Here is a 19,730-nt window from a genome sequence, read left to right on the forward strand (position 1 = left end):
GGACTTTGTCCACGAACCAAATAAAAATCTGATTCCATGTCGAGATCTAATGTTTTCATTTTATATTATTTCCCTCATTGTAAAATCTAGAATCTCTAGATCTAGATTTAGGTCTCTATTTTCCACTGCGTTGCTTTAATTTAATTGAGCTATATCTAGATTTAGTCCGTAAAGCCATTAAGGAAAAAAAAATATTTTTTTTATAACTGAGAGCTAATGAAATGTCTTAAGTGCGTATTACTGTTAAATATCCTATTTTCACGTTTGTGTGACATGTTTGTAAAACTGAGAACATGTACTTGAAGGTCATTTTGTTACAGAATGATAACAGATGTTTTCCCAAACTCTTGGAACCTTTGAATATTTTTTTTTTGTGATGACGAAAATGGGCTTAATAGAAAAATAAAACAAATTTGAAGAGTTCCTTTAATCTATTATAGTTATTGCACATAGTGATTTTATAGAAATTCTCACCTAATAAAGTTTATAAACTGTTACTCATCCAACACAAGACACTGTAATCATGTAGATGAGATGTATAGATCTACATCAACCAATCACTGAATATAGTCTTCTATTACATATTTCAATGCATTATTAATTATTATTATTAATCAACTCATAAGTTGAAGCTCAAAGTTATGTAATAATAATAAGGCTTGTCTCAAAGTTATATATAAGACACAAATAATAAGGATTGTCTCAAAGTTATACATATGACACAAATAAAAAGGCTTGTCTTTGAGTCCGAAGATCAGTGAGGAATGCAGTATTTCCAGTGGCTGCGCAGCCCCAACTGTGACCTACATATTTTGCCACACCCAGGGCAAGCATAACCATTGTCCGCAGGTGGTCGATTTAGATTTTCTTTTCGCTGTCTGTCCTCGCCACCGGATTTTCTTTTGGTCTCTAATGTGTATCCCACAGCCGTTGTAAGTGACCTCCAGCTGTCTCATTCTGAGGCAGCATGCAACCAGGTGCTCTCTTCTATGTCAGCTAAGGCACAAAGAAATGACCAAAATAGCAATGTCCAGTTTTTACTTTAGTATGACTATGTTTAACAAGCATTTCTATTCATAGTAATAATATAATAATAAGGCTTGTCTTCAAGATTAACGAGTTAATTAAGGACATATTTTTAAACAGCTATGAGACACCCATTCTGCTCTCATCTTGCCATCCTTGAAGAGTAGTGCACCAGGCAGAGGTGCACTAATTGTAAGACAAATCTCCATACGGACAATAAAGATTATTATTATTTTCAGTTATTGATGATATTTCCTTCAGCCTTTCTATTACTTTATCAGAACTAAATCTGCAGATCATTTGACCAGTTGATCTTTTTTTAACTGTCATCACACCATAACTTTTTTTTTTTTTTTTTTTTTTTCCTAAATATTAGGACAAAAAAAAAATACAGTTATTAAAATATAAAACTAGTCATGCATATAATATAACAAAAAAATAAAGACAAATCAAGTCATTTATATTCACATTGCATTTTATTTTTTGCCATAAATGTGGGAAACCTTTGATCAAAACAATGTACGCACAAAGAGCCATGTATAATGCTCCTCTTAATGCATTTGACTAATTATCCATAAACTGATACTACATAATATAGGTATTTTTATAAAGGATTTGGGGGAAAGTTGTGTGTGTGTTGGTGTGGCGAGTATAAAACATGAATGATTAGGAATTGGAATGCAAAGATATTAAGGTAAAGTGTGTAAGTATTAAGTAGAAAATAAGTGACAATTGATATATGTATATGATGACTGTAAATATTTATAAAATTTGCTATCATTGATTATAAAAGTACATTTTAACAGAGGAATAATTTCAACATACAAGAAAAAAAATATACATGGAAAAATGCTGGATGGTGTTTTTTTCTTCTGTGCTATCAATGTATATGAGAAAAATGACACAAAAGAGTGTAAAAGTAATTGATTTTTTTTTAATAATGATAATAATGTATACAAAAATGGCAAACAACTTTTAATAAAATAAAGCCAACCATATTTTTTTTAACTGCCAATATCAGACACTGGTCCATAAACATTAGAATGACTTGCTAAATAGTTTAACAGGAATGTTTAAAGAGAAGTTTCTTTACAAACTCTTCCAGTTTGATAATGGATAATGCTGTAATTTAAAAATAAAACTTTATTTAAAAAGCAATAATAAAATGATAAACAAATATTTCCAATTCTTACCAATTGTTCAAGTCTTAATCAGGAGAAAGATTTAAAAAAAAAAAAAAAACTCTGTCCTCTTTTTAGAATTACTTTATTTTTAAGGGTGTAATTTTACTTTTATTTATTTTTTTCTATCATAAATGCTTATTAGATATAGCTTGCAAGCCAAAACAGTGGCAAATATTTCACCAAAATCTAACACAAAATTATGAGTCTCATTTAACTTTTAGATGTATAAGACAAGGACATGACATTATAAAAACATTCTGATCACTGTCCCGAATCATTATGTTTAGTAGTGAACAGTACATATTGTATATTAAAAGGAAAAAATTATTCAAATTTCCAACAAGCTATGTAGAGATAAAGTATAAGATAAGAATGAACATTCAGAGTATAAACAATACATAAAGAAATTAAACTTGTCATCAAGAACAAACATAATTAAATGTTATGAACAAATGGAAAAAGTAACTACTAAATGATAGACTGTAAATAGGACAAGAAATTTCACAATATTATTGAGTTGCCCCAAAATAATTTCCATCAGAAAGTAGATACTGACATAAAATGAGCAGGCAAGGGATACTTATTACCCAGACCTGCCTACCAAAAAAAAATCCAAATGCGTAACGCTGATGGTCAAAATGCGTATTTTGGAACCAGAATGCGTAACACTTACGAGATCCACTACTTTGTCATATATATATATATATATATATATAATATTAGATCTAGATGTCATGTTTAAATCTACAATCTAAATCTAGATCAATATGACAATAGAGATGATATCTAGACTAGATCTATGTCTATATAATGAATATAATCTACTCCAGACCTAGATCTGGGCTCGAGAGTGTTACCGATGCCGTGGATCCGCTACAAACGTAGGTCTACTCCAAACTTTCGTAAGCCTACCTTCATCCTTGATCTATTCTATACTAAGACTAAGAATCTAGTCTAGATCCAGACTAGATGGTAGTAGATGTTATAGATCTAGATCTAATCAATCTAAATCATACTACAACTAAATTGGATCTAGATTGTTGAGTAATGTAGAGAATCATGACTAACGTAATGACTAGCTAGATCTATTCCTGTATAACAAGCTTTCTAGATCTAGAATCCAGATCTAGACTAGATATCTACGTCACTCAATGTGTTTTGAATCGATAGCACTTTGATATTTTTTTCTATACAAATGAATACGGGAATCAGGGATTCAACATAATTAATTTCTACTAATGAACTTACAAAAAAAAAGTCACGTTGGTGTATCAGCTAACTGACGGTACCAACCCGCCACTCCCTCACTCTCGCGTTCTTCATTTCTAGACTAAATCTAATTGCTTTTAAGAACCAATCAACGTATAGATCTGGACACAATGTGTTCCCCCACCTTTTCTGTCCCTGTCCCCCCCCCCCCGGCCAACAAAATGGCTTAGCGTGACCTCCGTGACCGCTCGTAAGCTAGTCAAGAGAGGGGGGAAAAAAAGATACGAAAAGCGTAACGCGACGGGTTCAATGCGTATTCGCGTACTGACTGTCATTTTTGGGAGATTTTGAGTAACGAATACGCATTTTGCGTAACGGTAGGCAGGTCTGTATTACCATACTGCTCCTTCAATCACATTAATTAGAAACACTTCAAAATGTTTCCAAAAAATTAAGTCTACTACTATTACTTTCATAAGAACAAGAATATCTTGGGGTGTGAATGTAGAAAAAAAAAAAGGCACAAATCCGTTGCAATCAGTATTCATTAAAGCACCAATATTTTGAACATATTAAATATGTTTGAACAGACAGAACATAATTTTACTTTAAAAAATGTAAAGCATCATGCATTAACTTTTAAAAATAACCTTTTGAGGACTAATCACACATATGGAACACACTAATAATTCCCATCAACACTCATTTTAAATAATGAGCTGTCATTAATTTATGCAAGCATGCATTTCGTTTGACCTCATTTTTGTTTTTTAAAGTAAAAAAAAATGTTTACTTTATACACTAATTTTTACAGTCAATTAAACATGATAATGAACAACAGTGGCTATTCACCAATTAAAAATGTCAACAATTTTGAAATACATTACTATCTTGTGGAGGCTAAAGAAATTTAATACATTTCTCTTTTGTTTTTATAGTGATATAGTCAACAGTCATACATCTATAATCATTCAAATATTATAATACAATGACAATATAATAAAAAAAAATAAAAGGGAACAGTAAGGAATGACTGCTATTAAATAAATAAAGCATCCCTGGTTTTGTTCTAATTTCTTGTTACCCTTTGAGAATCTTTACATGCATAATATACACAAAATGATTCAGGAAAGAAATTTTAAAGTATGACATGATGATTTAAGTTACATCTAAATATTTCATGCAGTCTACAAACATATGTACTATTAATCCCTTATAAATATAAATAGTGGGAAAACACTTCTAAAGTGTTTAGAATAAATAATTTGCAATACATAATTGCATCATATGAACAATATAGAAACAATAAAGACTGGGAATGGTACCTCATATTTTGTAAATATAGTAACCTATAAGTCTTGTTATCTAACATCAGGAGCTACCTCCAAGCAGATACAAGTCGATACTATACATATGTACTTTAATTTATTGTAATGGTTAAGAGTGTGTATAAACTTTTTCCTTGTAAAAATGTTAATAAATCACAACCAATTGTTCACACTAACTGATAGCCAAGAGTGGTGACAACAATAGCCGCTAAAGCGTTGCAACCGGATCTTCATTCTCTTTTCTTTCCTGGTCACTGGAATTCTCAGAGTCCTTCATACTTTTGTTTTTACCTTTAAACTGCTTCCGGCTGCTGTTTTTACTAGACATACTCTCAACGTCTGAGCCATCTCCCCTTTCACTGTTAGAAGTGTCCAACTCTGCAGCAGCTGCAGAAGACAGATGGTCATGTATTTCATCTTCATCGTCTTCAGCCACAGGTTCACTGTCAAATGATTTGGCTGAGTGGTAGGAGTAATTGGAGGCCTGCGATTGTTGCGAGGCCTGAGAGGTGGAGGATATGTTGCTGTTGCGGCCCACAGCACCACGATGAGGGGCCAGAGTCATGTGCTGATTAACAGGTTTAACTGTAATAATCAGGTTGGAACTGTTAGCAACCATCATATCTGTCACCTGCAAAGTAAACAACAAGTATGTATTACTAAACTGTTTTAAGTAAGTAAACTTCTATAGACTTCTACTTACTAATTCACCATCCCAAATAGTTAATTTTTTCCTTTAATATTTGTATGGAAAAGATGAGTTTTAGTTCATTTATTTTGATTGCAATGGTTAATGAAGGTTTCATGCAGCCCTCAAAACAAGCTTTTTATCCCCCAGCAAATATAAAGAAACTCCATTCTTCACTGAAATTTTAACTCAAGGCTCTTTCATTCTAAAGCCTATGGCTTTAACACTTGTTTCCCTCTTCTATTTAAAAGTGGAGAATTTACAGACCAGTTACAATAGCATCAAGTATAAAATACTGGACCACATAGTACATAGAAACATAAATCATCTAATGTTCTAGTGTCACACTAACATGGCTTTAGGGAAATTTAAATCATGCAAACTTTAATTTAAAAAGTTTAATTGATGTTTTTTTTTAATTTAGATAATAGTAAGCAAACAGAAACCCTAACTATACACTTCTCTAAGGCATTTATTTGACCACTTAAAGCAGACTATATGTGGTCAACTAAAAAATAGATTGATTTCCTTTTTTTTTTTCTTAAATGGCTTTTAAATAATACAAAACAAAAAAATATCTTAATTCAGGTTCCCCTCTCAAGGAATGGTAGCAGACCCCACTACTACCGGTATTTCTAATTTATATAATGACCTCCCAAAATGTATTAGTCCTGGAACAAAAGTTACTTTTTGCAAATGATTGCATATAATATATATAAAAAAAAAAAAGGAGAAGAAAAGACATAAGATAATGAAATGTAACAATAAGAATTTGGAGAGTTACACAAAGCTGAATCTAGAAACAACAAGATTACAAAGACAGTTTGTGTGGAAACACAAACTCAAAATCGGCCCACAAAGTGGTCCACCCAGGCAGGTAAAAAGGCAGGTTTCAATATTTTCAGAAAGAACATCCAAATGAAATTATATCAAAGACAAATGAGAGATAAGAATGGAGAAAGAAGGTTGACAGATCTTGTGTAGTGCCCCAACGGTACAGCAGATCAAAGGATAGGTGCAAGTGAATGCAAAGTTAGATGTGAACCTGGCCTAACTAATTCCCCTTTCAGACCTTGTGGTCTATAGGGCAGATGATGTAAAGTTCATCTGTTTTTGTGGCCTGCGGTTAATGAGGGTGTCATGTAGCCAGCACAACGACCAACTGCCTTTACTTTTCCCCAACTAATATTAGGTACCCATTGGAGCTGGGTGGACTCAGAGGCACCTAAGGATTCCGAAGTTGAAAATCCCAGTCTTCACCAGGATTCGAACCCGGGGCCCCCGGTTCGGAAGCCAAGCGCTTTACTGCTCAGCTACCGCGCATCTCCTGGCCTAACTGAAGTCTTATAATAGATGTAATTGTTTTGAAAAGGATCAATCTCTTATTCGAATGCACAAAAAAAAAAAAGACAACATTTCCGCAATAAAAAATTGTTCACGAAAATGACGTTTACAAGATTACTATTCGTTTTAACTTAGGTCTAACTTATAATGCATACTAATTAGCTTTTTCTCTTTAAAAAACTGCTTGCATAACTGATTTTTAAAATTAGATTTTTCGCTTTCAGGAAAAAAAAGAGTAGCCGTTGCATCAGAACTTTGAATGGTCTAAAATATTGTGATGTCGGTTTTCAATATCTTTTCTAGTTTACGAGATCTAAACAGGACGGACGGACAGACATTTCGCACAAAACTAATAGCGTCTTTTCCCCTTTTGGGGGCCGCTAATAAAAAGGAATAACTTTTATTACATTTAGAACAGACAAAAAAAAAAGTAAATTAAACACTCAATTTCTATGTGGAGAGATATTGACCAAGAAAGCTATGGACAGCTAATAAAGCATTGGCATCTGGTCTGGAAGAAAAGCGTGCCAATCGAAAAATGGTTGGCTCCTCTACTACAAAATATAATACCACCTTAACATGTGATACATGTAGACAGGAAAGTCTCTTGACAATAGGGGCTCTACAGTCAAGTCATAAAGTGTTTATGAGATTTAATTCTATAGAAGGCACTTTCTTTTAGAAGATTTCACTAAAATAAAAATTCTTTTAGAAAAATGGTTTTAAAAGTTTAAAAAACATGATAGTAACTTCCTATTGCATTGTATCACATTAATCAACTTTTTTCACAAGCAAAATATAATAGGCGCGGTGGCTGAGCGGTAAAGAACTTGGCTTCTGAACCGTGGGTCCCGTGTTCGAATCCTGATGAAGACTGGGATTTTTTTTCGGGATCCTTGGGCACCTCTGAGTCCACCCAGCTCTAATGGGTACCTGACATCAGTTGGGGAAAAGTAAAGGCAGTTGGTCGTTGTGCTGGCCACATGACACCCTCGTTAACCATAGGCAGAATCAGATGACCTTTACATCATCTGCTCTATAGATCGCAAGGTCTGAAAGGGGAACTTTACTTTAATATAATATAGGATAAACTAAAAGCCTTATTTCTAAATTGTATTGTTCCAAAATATTTCTTTAAATGGGAACAAAGTGCACTTATTTTTTTTTACTAAAAACATGATTTATAGTACAGGAAGTTTAACCAGAAGTTATAAAATGCAGAAGAAAAGAATTAGAAATAAGTGGTACCAACCTGATCTAATTTTTTGCCAGCTACTTCTATGCCATTGACTTCAAGAACTTCATCATTGACAGCCAACAAACCTGTACTTTCAGCCAGACCTCCAGGAACCAGTCTTGAAATAAATATTGCTGGTACCTAATCCGTAATGTCATTAATTTAACTATTAGTACATATTTTTAAGCATTTACATAAAAAATTCATTCTTTTGATTTCAAATGTATTAATTAGGAATTCTAAAAAAATTTTAATGTACCTTTTCTAAACCATGCGGAGTAACTCTGACACTGGTACCATCTCGAATGTAAAACCCTAATGGTTTGTCTGAACCATTTTTCATTAACTTAACCCTCCGGTGAGTTTCTGGTACAATATCAACATCAATAATAGCAGAGACTCTCCTAAAATCCTCCATGAGGCTAATCTGTATCTTTTGGCGTGGAGAGTTTTCTGAACTAATCAATTTAGTGATCGGATTCTTCTTCTTGACTGGTTGAGATCCATATCCATTTAATTCACCATAGCTTTCACCTTATTGGAAAGAAACATTTTGTCAAAAATATATATTGCTAGAATTTTTTACATAGAAAACAACAACAATAATCAAATAATCCTTTCTGTGCCAGTAAGTGTATTTAAATTTAAAATATTGTTACTTTGGTAAATGTAGAATCAATGAATTTTAATTCATAATGATCAACAAGGAAAAAGGAAATAGCCAGTGGAATATACAGTTGTACAGACTTTTACAATAAAAGTAATTTTCTGTTATATATTATGTTGAAAAATAAAAAGATGAGACAAGTGGTCTGGCCCAAATACTGTCATTAAAGTATATATACACCATAGTCCTTCAATAAAAGTTTTTTTAAAAAAAGACACCCCCCCCACTCCATCACGTAAGGGAAATGTTTGTACATTGAGCCCTAACCCTATTTTGAGGTGAAAAAATATATTATATGAGTATGAAAATGAGTTACATGTAAATGACCATAAAGAAATATACCGTAATTTTTAATGAAATTTTCGTTAACATTTAAAATTAATAAAAGATATCATATAATAGTAAGTAAAATGCAAGTAGTGGATTTCAAATCTGTCAGAATCTGAGAATCAAAAGTAAAAATCCCCAAGCTCTAAAAATGGTTTTAATATTGCAATCAATGATAATAACTAAAATGATTGATTGATTTGATTTGTTGATTTGAGGCACATCGGCACAATTTAGGCCATGTCGTGCCTGCAGTCCCTTAAGGACTACTCTCTCTCTAAACAACAAGGGCCAGATTCTATACAGTAATATAATTAAAATTAAGGTCTATTCACAGTTAAAATAGTAAAGGTAGTAAAAATTTAAATATTTGGTAAAAATCTAATGTAAATAGTGCATGTTCACAATTTCAGAAATCAGATCTTCGTAGATAGCCCCACTTCCCGAATAAAGCCCAGTACCTTCCCAGGGTCGACATTATTAAATAGTGTTTTTAGATTAGTGGCTCTAAAATGTTTCGCCCTGACATCCTGGTATCTGGGGCAATCAACGAGGATATGTTCCACGGTGAGGCGAGAGTCACAGTACTCGCAAAGTGGGGGCTCCTCTCTCTTCAGTACAAAAGAGTGCGTGATGTAGGTGTAGCCGATCCTAAGTCTGGACATGGTTGTGCTACCACGCCTTGTCAGACCCTTAGATGTGGGCCGCCACCTGACATCCGCCACAATCTGCCTGAGTTTACTGTGAGTCTCAGCCTCCCATCGGTTCTGCCACTCTCGATAGGTGGCAGAGGCAATACTTTGTCTCAGGTCCGAGTAGGGGATTTGGGTTCCTGACACCGCATGATTTAGGGCTCTCTTTGCTTCTCTGTCTGCGGCTTCGTTTCCCTCAATGCCAACATGGGAGGGGACCCAGATGAAGGTGACATCCCTACGGTCGGCTGTTATTAGGTCCAACAGCTTCAGGCTCTTATGTACCAATGGGATGTCGGTCTTCATCCGCCCCAAAGCTTGCAATGCAGATTTGGAGTCGGAGCAGATTATAAATTTCCTCCTTTCTGATGCTTTTACGGCCATAAGTGCAAGGAATATTGCGTGCAATTCGGCCGTAAAGATGGAGCAGCCATCGGGGAGTCTACGGGAGATTGTTTTGTTCCGAAAGGAGCAGGCACACGCGACCTTTCCCTCCATTTTGGATCCGTCTGTGTAGATGGTGCCACAATCTCCGTAGCTCTCCTGCAGTTCCCTAAAGTGGACTTGTAGTATGCTTGGGTCTGTATTTTCTTTTTTGAAATTAAGGAGGGATAAATTTAATTTGGGTTTATTCATTAGCCAAGGAGGATTCTGAGGGGTTTCTATTTTAGAGATTTGGTCAATGGGTGGGGTTAAATTTTGGATGGGTTCTCTCATTCGAAGGCCCAACGGCTGTATGACGTTAGGCCTTCGATTGTATAATTCTACCTCTGTGGGGTTAAATATGGAGTCAAAAGCAGGGTTCGTGGGGTTGGATTTTAGCTTGACTATATACTGCATTGCAAGCTTTTTCATTCTTATATCCATGGGGAGTTCTCCAGCCTCCACATGGAGACTTGGGATAGGTGATGTACGAAACGCGCCGAGACAGAGACGCAGGGCAGCATTTTGTATTGGTTCCAGTATTTTTAGGTACGACTTCCTTGCTGCTCCATATATTATGGATCCGTAGTCTAGCTTGGATCGAATTAGACTCCGATAGAGCAGCAGCAAGGTATCTCTGTCAGCTCCCCAGTCCGTATGGCTGAGTACTCTTAGTATGTTTAATGACTTTTGGCATTTCTTCTTAAGTTCCTTAATGTGGGGGAGAAAATTAAATTTGGAATCTAAGGTGAGGCCTAAAAATTTTGTAGTTTTCACGACAGGGATCTTCTTTTTGTGTATAAATAGTTCAGGGTCTGGGTGGAGTCCCCTTAGATTACAAAAATGCATACTAACTGTTTTGGAGTCTGAGAATTTGAAACCATTATAGTTTGCCCAACCCTGAATTTTGTTTAAACATAACTGTAATTTCCTTTCTAAGGTGTTCATGTTTTTCCCATAAGTAAGAATGACAAAGTCATCAACATACAAAGAGCACTCTATGCCAGGGGACAGCGCATTTATGATGCTATTTATTTTAATGTTGAACAGGGTGACTGACAGTATGCTGCCCTGGGGTACACCCATTTCCTGGTCATGAGTGTCAGAAGCGGAGTTGCCCACTCGAACCTGAAATTTTCGATCTTTCAGGAATTCCTCCACAAAACGGGGGAGGTGTCCCTTAAGCCCCATAAGCGCCAGGTCACGTAGAATGCCATGTTTCCAGGTTGTGTCATAGGCCTTTTCTATATCGAAGAATACAGCTACTAGATGTTCTCTTCTGAGTAATGCATTTCTAATATAAGCTTCCAGCCTTACCAGGTGGTCAGTTGTTGTCCGCCCCTGCCGGAATCCGCACTGGTAGTTTGAGATCACTTTATTCCTTTCCAGGTACCAGACCAGCCTACTGTTAATCATTCTTTCCATGGTTTTGCAGATGCAGCTTGTTAGTGCTATTGGTCGATAGTTAGCTGGGTCAGAGCCGTCTCTTCCCGGTTTAGGTATCGGTATGACTGTGGCTTTCCTCCAGCTGTTTGGGAAAGCGCCTGTTTGCCACACACAGTTATAGACCCCTAGCAGGACTGCCAATGAGGGTTCGGGAAGGTGCTTGAGGAACTGGTAATGGATTTCGTCTTCTCCAGGCGCTGTGTCATGTGACTTGTCCAGCGATTCCCTCAGTTCCTCAAGCGAGAACGGTTTGTTGTAGTCTTCATTGTTCTCTGACCTGAAATCAATGGGGTGTCTTTCCTCCCTGGTTTTGACTTTTTGGAACTCTGGCGTGTAGTGTGCAGTGGATGATTTTTCTGCTATTGAGGATGCAAGGCAGTCAGCTATTTCTCTGGGGGACGTGACAGTTCGTCCTTGGTTTTTCAAATGCCCTATTGCATTTGATTCTTTCCCTTTGATTCGCCTTACTGCCTTCCAAACCGCTCTAGCAGAAGTTTTGGCATCCAGACTGCCGACAAAACTTCTCCAGGAATTCCTTTTGGCTGACCGTATGGTTTGTCTAGCCTTTGCTCTAGCTATCCTGAATAGCTTTAGGTTTTCCTGGGAAGGATTCTTTATAAATGCAGCCAGTCGTTTTTTCCTATCACCAATAGCACTTTTGCAAGCTGTATCAAACCATGGTTTGCTAGGCCGTTTTGGATTTGCAGAGGTTAGGGGTACAACTTTCCTGGCTATACTTAGTAGCTTGCTAGCAAAGGTATCAGCTGGGTTCTGTTCATGGAGGATATTTTCTGTGATATCCTCAGAGCATCTTTTTTGGAATTGTTCCCAATCGGCCTTATTCAGTTTCCACCGCTGAGGTCGTCCCAATGAAGGGAGATTGTTAGTAATGATGATTGGGAAGTGATCACTTCCCCGTAGATCATTGCTAACTGACCATTTAAAATCGTCCAGAAGTCCGGGGACGCATACGGTGAGGTCAATGCATGTGAATGATCCAGTTCCTGGGTGCAAGTAGGTCGGTGATGCATCATTAAGTATGCATAAATCATGTTGGAGGAAGATATCCTCCAGCATACGACCTCTTGTGTCGGTATTGTTGGATCCCCACATGGTGTTATGGGCAATGAAATCCCCAAGGATTAAATAAGGCCGGGGGAGTTGTTTCAATAGGTCCTCCATGTCTGTTCGGTTTAATGGAGCGCCTGGTGGTAGATACAGGCTGCAGCAAGTGATAACCTTGTGAAGGGTTATCCTAGCTGCTACGGCCTGTAGTGTGGTCTGTAGTTCTACCCTCTCATGGGGGATGCTATCATTCACAAGGATACAGACTCCACCTGATGCTCTCTCTGCATCCTCAACATTCTTGGTGTAAGCACGGTAGCTTCGGAAGCTGATACAATCTTTTAGAAATGTTTCCTGTAAGCAGACAGCTACAGGAGTCTCAGAGTCCATCAGTAGCTGCATTTCCTCGTAATTGGCCTTGAGGCCTCTACAATTCCACTGTACAATTCTGGAATCCATGGCTTATTCTAGATGACCTACTTGGAGCTATTTGGCCTTGGGAGGATCCCGGAGGGGTTTCCCTTTATTCCAGTGACCTTGGTATTTTTATTCTTGGGTTTGGATGGAGAGGAGGACAACCCCCTTTTGGGGGAAGTCTTTCTCTCTGGAGAGGGGAGATCCCTCTGGTTAGAGCGGAGGTTATTTCCTCCTCTCTCACATCGGGCATCCTCTCCGCTTTGATTTCTCCCCTTAGGGAGTTGGTCAACCTCTAACTCAGTAGAGGTTGGGGTGTCTGGCTGGGTTCTCTGAGGAGAACCTGTGTCAGACATGATGTCTCCGGGTTCTCCCGGAGTATTGGTTTTGACATGCTGCTCAGTCTCCATGCTCTCATCAGCGAGCACAGAGAACCTGTTCTTTAGCATGACAACAGGGCTTTCTTGTTTCTTCAGAGGTGTGTTCTTTGGCGGTGTTTTCTTCTGAGTTGGGGGAGGAGGAGGGGGTGGTGGGGTCAATGTGTCCGTCTGTGTGGCTATGGATCTTCCTTTCTTAGCAACAGCCTGGGCGTAGGTCTTTGTCAAGCCGAATTGGCCCTTGGGTAGGGCCAGTACAGCCGATTTCGCCTGGCTAAAGGTACATCCGTTTCTTGCCTTGTACTCCTGCACGGCAACCTCCTGTTTCCACACAGGGCAGTCCTTGGAGTAGGCTGAGTGGCCAGCTTGACAGTTTGGGCATTTGAACTGGGCTGTGCAGCCCTTGTCCTCATGACCCTCTCCAGCACATCTGGCACACACAGTGTTCCTCTTACAGACTGCCGCGCCGTGTCCATAACCCTGGCACTTAAAGCACCTCATGGGGTTAGGTATGTAGGGCCTCACTGGAACTCGTAGGTATCCTGCCTTCACATACTCTGGCGGTGTCCTAGTTCCGAATGTGAGGATAATAGTGGCGGTTTTGACCTCCTCACCCTCCCTGCGCCTGGTAATGCGCCGGGCATGGGTGACTCCTTCAATGCCCTCCACTACTTCCTTCTCGGAACATTCCAGTAGGTCCCTAGAGCTGATTACACCTCTGCTGGTGTTCAGACTCTTGTGTGGCATGACTTCCACTTGGAGTTCACAGAGTCTTCTGCATCTTAAAAGCCCATCAGAGTGTGTCTTGCTGTCTACTTCTACAAGGAGTTCCATTGTTTTGTGTAGCTTAGACACACTCTTGGGCTCTCCCACTACTGACTTGAGTCCCTTATAGATAATAAAAGGGCTCAACTTGGTCAGGCTTTTTCCCTCCTCTGTGCATCTAACCACCAGAAATGATGGCCAGGTGGCACAGCTTTTTGGGACCTCCTCTTTTTTATCGTCAATTCGTCGTTTCTTGCCCAGACATAGGTCTGGGGCAAGTAGTTTTGTGTGTGTTTTTTTGTCCATATATATTTTGGTTAATTCGGCACCTGTGCTCCCCACCCGCCATCGAGTCCAACAAGGGGACGGGCCATTCGGATGTCCAGAATGAGCCCGCCAGGGCTACACAGGTGCTATACTCAGTCAGCTGCTACATCGGACATGTGTCCGATACAGCAGCTCCCTGATTGACCCTCCAGCCACCGCCCTCCAGCATATGTCGATGACCTATGCTGGTAGCTCGGCATGACCAGCCGGTTGACCCAGAGCGGGCCATCTGGGTCTCAGGTCTAGGGGAACTTGGAGCCGAAGTATTGTGTTGTTGTGGTTTATCCTCAGATAGCCACCACTCAAACACCAGGATCTCTTTATCCCCCCTTACCCGTCGCAGTCCACGGCAAACGGACTGGTCTAGGACGTAGTGAGAATTTAAAGTTAAGGAGACAGTGTGATGATCAATGAAGGCAGACTTAGGAAAAGAGGAGGCAGACACAATGATAGAAAAGAAGTAGGGCACTTTTGAGCTCCAAAAGTGCTAAGGAAAGAGGAGCGCAGTTTAACGTCATGTCTCGGGACGATAACTAAAATGACCCATGTATAAAACACTCAATATTTATGTATAAGGTGGAATAATATAAACTCTAATACCACACATAAATATAATACCACAATATATATTTACCTTTACGCTGTATTAAAATCTTTAAACTTGGTCTGGCTGTGGAAAGTGCTCGACTAAAATTCTCATTATTGTTGATTGGTAGTAAATCCATGTACTGGTCTGTGTAGGTGATGATGAATGGAACATCTTGCAAGAAATGAAGGTTTTCTAACAGATGATAGAAGTCATCAAACAGTCTCATCTTCGATTTATCAATAGAAAATCTTCGAAACTCAGCATCAAACTGGGAAACCATAAAAATCGCAGACCAATTAATAATGCATTTTCTTTCTAGTTTAATTATCAGCAAAATATTGTGATAATTTTAAGTAAAATAATTAAGAATCATATTGCTAGATAATAATATAATATAAAGTTTACCAACATTCTCAAATCAAGGTTTATAACAATTCGGTATATTGGTAAATATAGCTCAGGCTACAAAACTAAGTCTTAGGGTCTAAACAGATTTTGTATTAAATAACAACATTTGTTAGCATCTATTTGTTCTGCCATGGTAATGCGTTGTTAGAAAAAAACTAAACTGCTTGAACCATAGCCCAAGGTTGATATTATACCATTATCAAAAAGTGTACATGCAAATTTAGAGCAATCCAAACTTTATCCCTGGATCAGTGTTTTTCAAACTGTGGGCTAAGCGAGTCAATTTATTTTTATAGGGATGTACAAATATTAGTACTGTATTTTCATTGTTGTTTTAAATTCGTGTCTGAATAGTAACTAAGTAAAAAGACATACTACTTATCTTTCAAAAAGTAAGAGACATTTAACATGTATACCATTTTCACAAGGGGCGTCTGCAGCGGAATTGAATGTATTTGAAATGTCTTATAATGATCATAAATCATAAAATATATAAAGAGCAATCTTACAGAAATAAAGTACAGTATTTTACTTAATTCATCCATCGTTTGAAAATATGGTCCATTTAAGTTAGCATGCATTTCAGGAAGGATGAGCTACTGATAAGTTTTGTGCCACAGCAAAGCTAACAAGGTTTTAAAGCTGTTAGGATTTGATTTTGTAATTTGAGCTATATTTGCCTATACTATATGTGGTTTTATGGGTACTGCCTGGATTTTGGGGGAGATGAATTTAAAATGTAATGAAAAAGAAAATGAAACTTAAAAACATAAAGTTGTAATTATATAACAAATAATTTTTTGCTTTTTTTTCTTTGCATATAAATTAAAAATGTTTGGACATTTATATAATGAATGTTTATTAAAACTAGTATATTCACTCTATTTTTCTGAATTAGTGTTTCATGGAGAATTTCCAGCTCTTCCTAAACCTGAAAAGGTTCTTTCTTGAGTAAGTAATTAAGTGAAAGTGGATACTGGCTAACACAAAACCTTGAAATGCTGTAGAGGTTTTGCAGAATTTCAACAAACTGTAGCAGGATGCCATTTACTCTTGTTATTGTCATCCACATTTAACCATGTCTACTGATACCATATCTAAACCTGATGCCTTGTCCTAATCTCAAGGTCATTGTCTGGGGATGGTTCTTTAAATGTAAAGTTCAGGTATGGAGGTGGTTAGCTGAGGTCTTCTTGAAGTGTTCTACCCATGCTGCTCCTAGTGCACCCTGTTGTTCTTTTTTCTCTTTAGTAGTGGTTTACCATGTTTGTATTTGATTGGTCCACTCTTTGATACAGTGAGGTCTTGAACAATGCAATGAAAAGTCCTTGTGTTGTTTTTGTTGAGTTTGAGTTTAGGCACATCGGCACAATTTAGGCCATGTCGTGCCCGTAATCCTTTAAGGATCACTATGTTGTTTTTATTTACAGCCACCTGTGCCTCTTGGCACTTCTGTTCAAGCTAGTCTCATTTATCTAGCCAGCAACTTCTTTTTACTTTCAGATCTGCTTTCCTAAGGCTTCCTTTGCATTCTTGAATTGCGATTTTCTGGTCTCTGCTATGTCTGACACCTTTCCTCTCATCAATCAGTTTCCATGTTCAATCTTGCATCCACTCTTACTGATTACTTCTTCGGCACATTCAATTGTTATATATCTCTAAAGTTGACCAACTCTTCCTCAAGACTCAAGGGGCAGTATATCTGCTACAGCCTCAAAGTGGTTCTAAAGAACTGTTTGATAACATTGAAATCTTTAAAGTTGTCCACATTAAATGGTCCAGGGCCTGTTACTTGTGTTGGAAGTTTATATTGGCCACTGAAAAGGTAGTGGTCTGAGCTTATATTATTGATTTGTCTACATTAATAGATCTACATTATTTAATAAATGTAATTATCTTAGATCTTATATATTATCTTATAATTTAGATTAATTTAGAGAACTTCAAAATAGAAAATTATGACCTAGGCTTATCTAAATCTAGTATTCTGGATATAAAAATATTATACAATAAGATTAAGTTAAGATCTAGACTTGGACTCTAGATCTAGTTAGAAATGAGTCTAGCACTCTAGCTAGTACTACTACTTCATTCACTGTCTTCATCTTCAGACAATCACAATGCCTAGACTAGACTTGACTAGAAAGAGTAGACCTACACTGACACACCGGGAGGAATAGATTATAGATCTATCTAGATCTAGTCAATCTAGTGCCTACAGACTAGAACTATAGTTGATTGAAAACCAGGTGAATGAAATCAGAAATTGAGAAATGTCAAATGAATAGATCTACCTTGCTCTTTATTTCCACTATTCCGCCATTATATCGTAAAGCTCCTTTAGAACTTCTTGACATTTTCAGTAGATCTGATAATCACCGCTACATTTATTTTATTACAACTAATTAACACAATGTTAAAACATAAAACGAAGTTTTAAAATATTGTAAAAAAAAATTCATTCAACATTAGACCGTGTAGTAGTCTAAATTTCAAGATTTATGAATGAGTCAAGTCTCATAACACAACCAAAGCAAAAGGTGTCCACTTCGGCTTCCGCAACACTTCTAACTTATATCGACAAATATGTATGACGTCATCTCACCTATTTTTTTTTCTACACCCAACCTCCTTACGCCCTAAGAGGTTAAGTTCGTAATTAGACTCAGGCTATCTAGATCTAGATCTACATTCTAAATCTTTTTAGATCTACAGACCTGTAAATTTATATTCCCGTACCATTTCATCTTTGCTAGGCACGATTGACATATATTAGCCTATATATATTATGCCTACACTTAGTCTTAGGCCTAATCTCTAGATTCCAGATGAATCTATAATGATTACCGTTTGATCGAGATATCAGTTATCCTCTTATTGGGATGGACATTAATTAAATTTAAATTTCAATGGGTTTTTTTTTAGCAATTATTTGATTTACTATATTAACATAGCGGGAAAAGTTTATTATTGGTTGATTGTAGCCTACACGCTTATGGAAGGATAAAAGGAAAAAATACCCTTAAATGCCTTAAACGTTAACAAGACTATATAATGATGCATGCATGACGCGTAGGACCTAGGACGTAATCATCTTTTTTGAAGTAACGTCTGTATTATTATAATATAAGAAACGAGAGAATAGAAAAGTAGGCGCTTTATATAAGTCCTATATTTAAAAAATTAAGTTTTACAACTTTGCAATTTATTTTCACATTTCAGTAATCAAAAGATTAAATAACATTTTTCAGACAAAGCGACTTATCTTAGTAAAAAAATGTTTGGTTAAATGTTTTAGGCCTTCGAATTTGAAAAATATTTAGCTATATATTGAGCCCTGGACCATCGAGCTAACCACCGAACGACCGACCAGTGCGCATATGATATAGATCTAGCTAGGCCTACCAACGACTTAACAGTCATCCATCGTTGGCTTAGTAACAGGGCCTAGTAGGCTGCATCATTCGCACAAACATTATGCCTATGTGTAGGCCTATTAGCACTTTCTTCAGATTGAAGTTTGTCTCTCTGTGAGTCAATTAATGTGGAGTATTGTGGAGTCTATTTCTCTTTTGTTCACAGTGTGTTTATCAGCGAAAACGCATTTTTAGCGGTCCCCGAAAGGGGAAAAGACGCTATTAGTTTTGTGCGAAATGTCTGTCCGTCTGTCCATGGCCTGCCGGGTATGTTCTCCTTTTGCCGGACGTCTTTCATAAGACTACGACCATAAGGCTATCCTAAAATCCACGAAGAATAGAATATTCGTAGTCTGGATTTTGTTCTTACTTTTTTTTTAAGGAGGGGGTATCGCAAGATGTGGACATGTAGACATACTTTAGTCAACTTTAGTGCAATGGTGCCAAAACATCTTCGTAAAAAATCTTCCAGTCCAATCGGATTTCACCTATGCGGCCTCATTAATAGCAATGTCTTCTATTCCGAAGATTAAGGATGAGCGCAGAGTTTTACATGACTACGCAAGCCCATTAGCGACCTGCATATTCTTACGTATCTCATGCAGACAAACCGTTGTCCACCAGCAGTCTATTATGTTTTCTTTCCGTCTTCTGCGCCTCTCTTCAATAATGATTTCCTTTGGGTCTCAAATGTGTGTCCCGAAGCGTTTGTGAGAGCTCTTCTACTGTCTCTTTTAGAGGCCATCTGCTGCAAGTTACTTTCCTCTATACCAGTGAGGGCGAAATGGCGCCTGAGTT

The 19,730-nt window shown here is 37.3% G+C and overlaps 1 protein-coding gene across 1 annotated transcript; it reads right to left on the minus strand.

Moving 5' to 3' along the window:
- Window positions 1-1,480: 1,480 nt before the first annotated feature.
- Window positions 1,481-18,082, minus strand: LOC106053928 (partitioning defective protein 6-like). Its single transcript, XM_056035950.1, has 5 exons — window positions 17,811-18,082; window positions 15,154-15,376; window positions 8,276-8,550; window positions 8,032-8,157; window positions 1,481-5,378 (listed from the first exon to the last, which is right to left on the minus strand). The coding sequence occupies exons 1-5, from the start codon at window positions 17,871-17,873 to the stop codon at window positions 4,956-4,958; spliced, it is 1,110 nt and encodes a 369-aa protein (XP_055891925.1). The 5' UTR covers window positions 17,874-18,082; the 3' UTR covers window positions 1,481-4,955.
- Between the last annotated feature and the right edge of the window lie 1,648 nt (window positions 18,083-19,730).

The sequence above is a fragment of the Biomphalaria glabrata genome, chromosome 7 (genome assembly GCF_947242115.1).
Source record: "Biomphalaria glabrata chromosome 7, xgBioGlab47.1, whole genome shotgun sequence".
NCBI lineage: Eukaryota > Metazoa > Mollusca > Gastropoda > Planorbidae > Biomphalaria > Biomphalaria glabrata.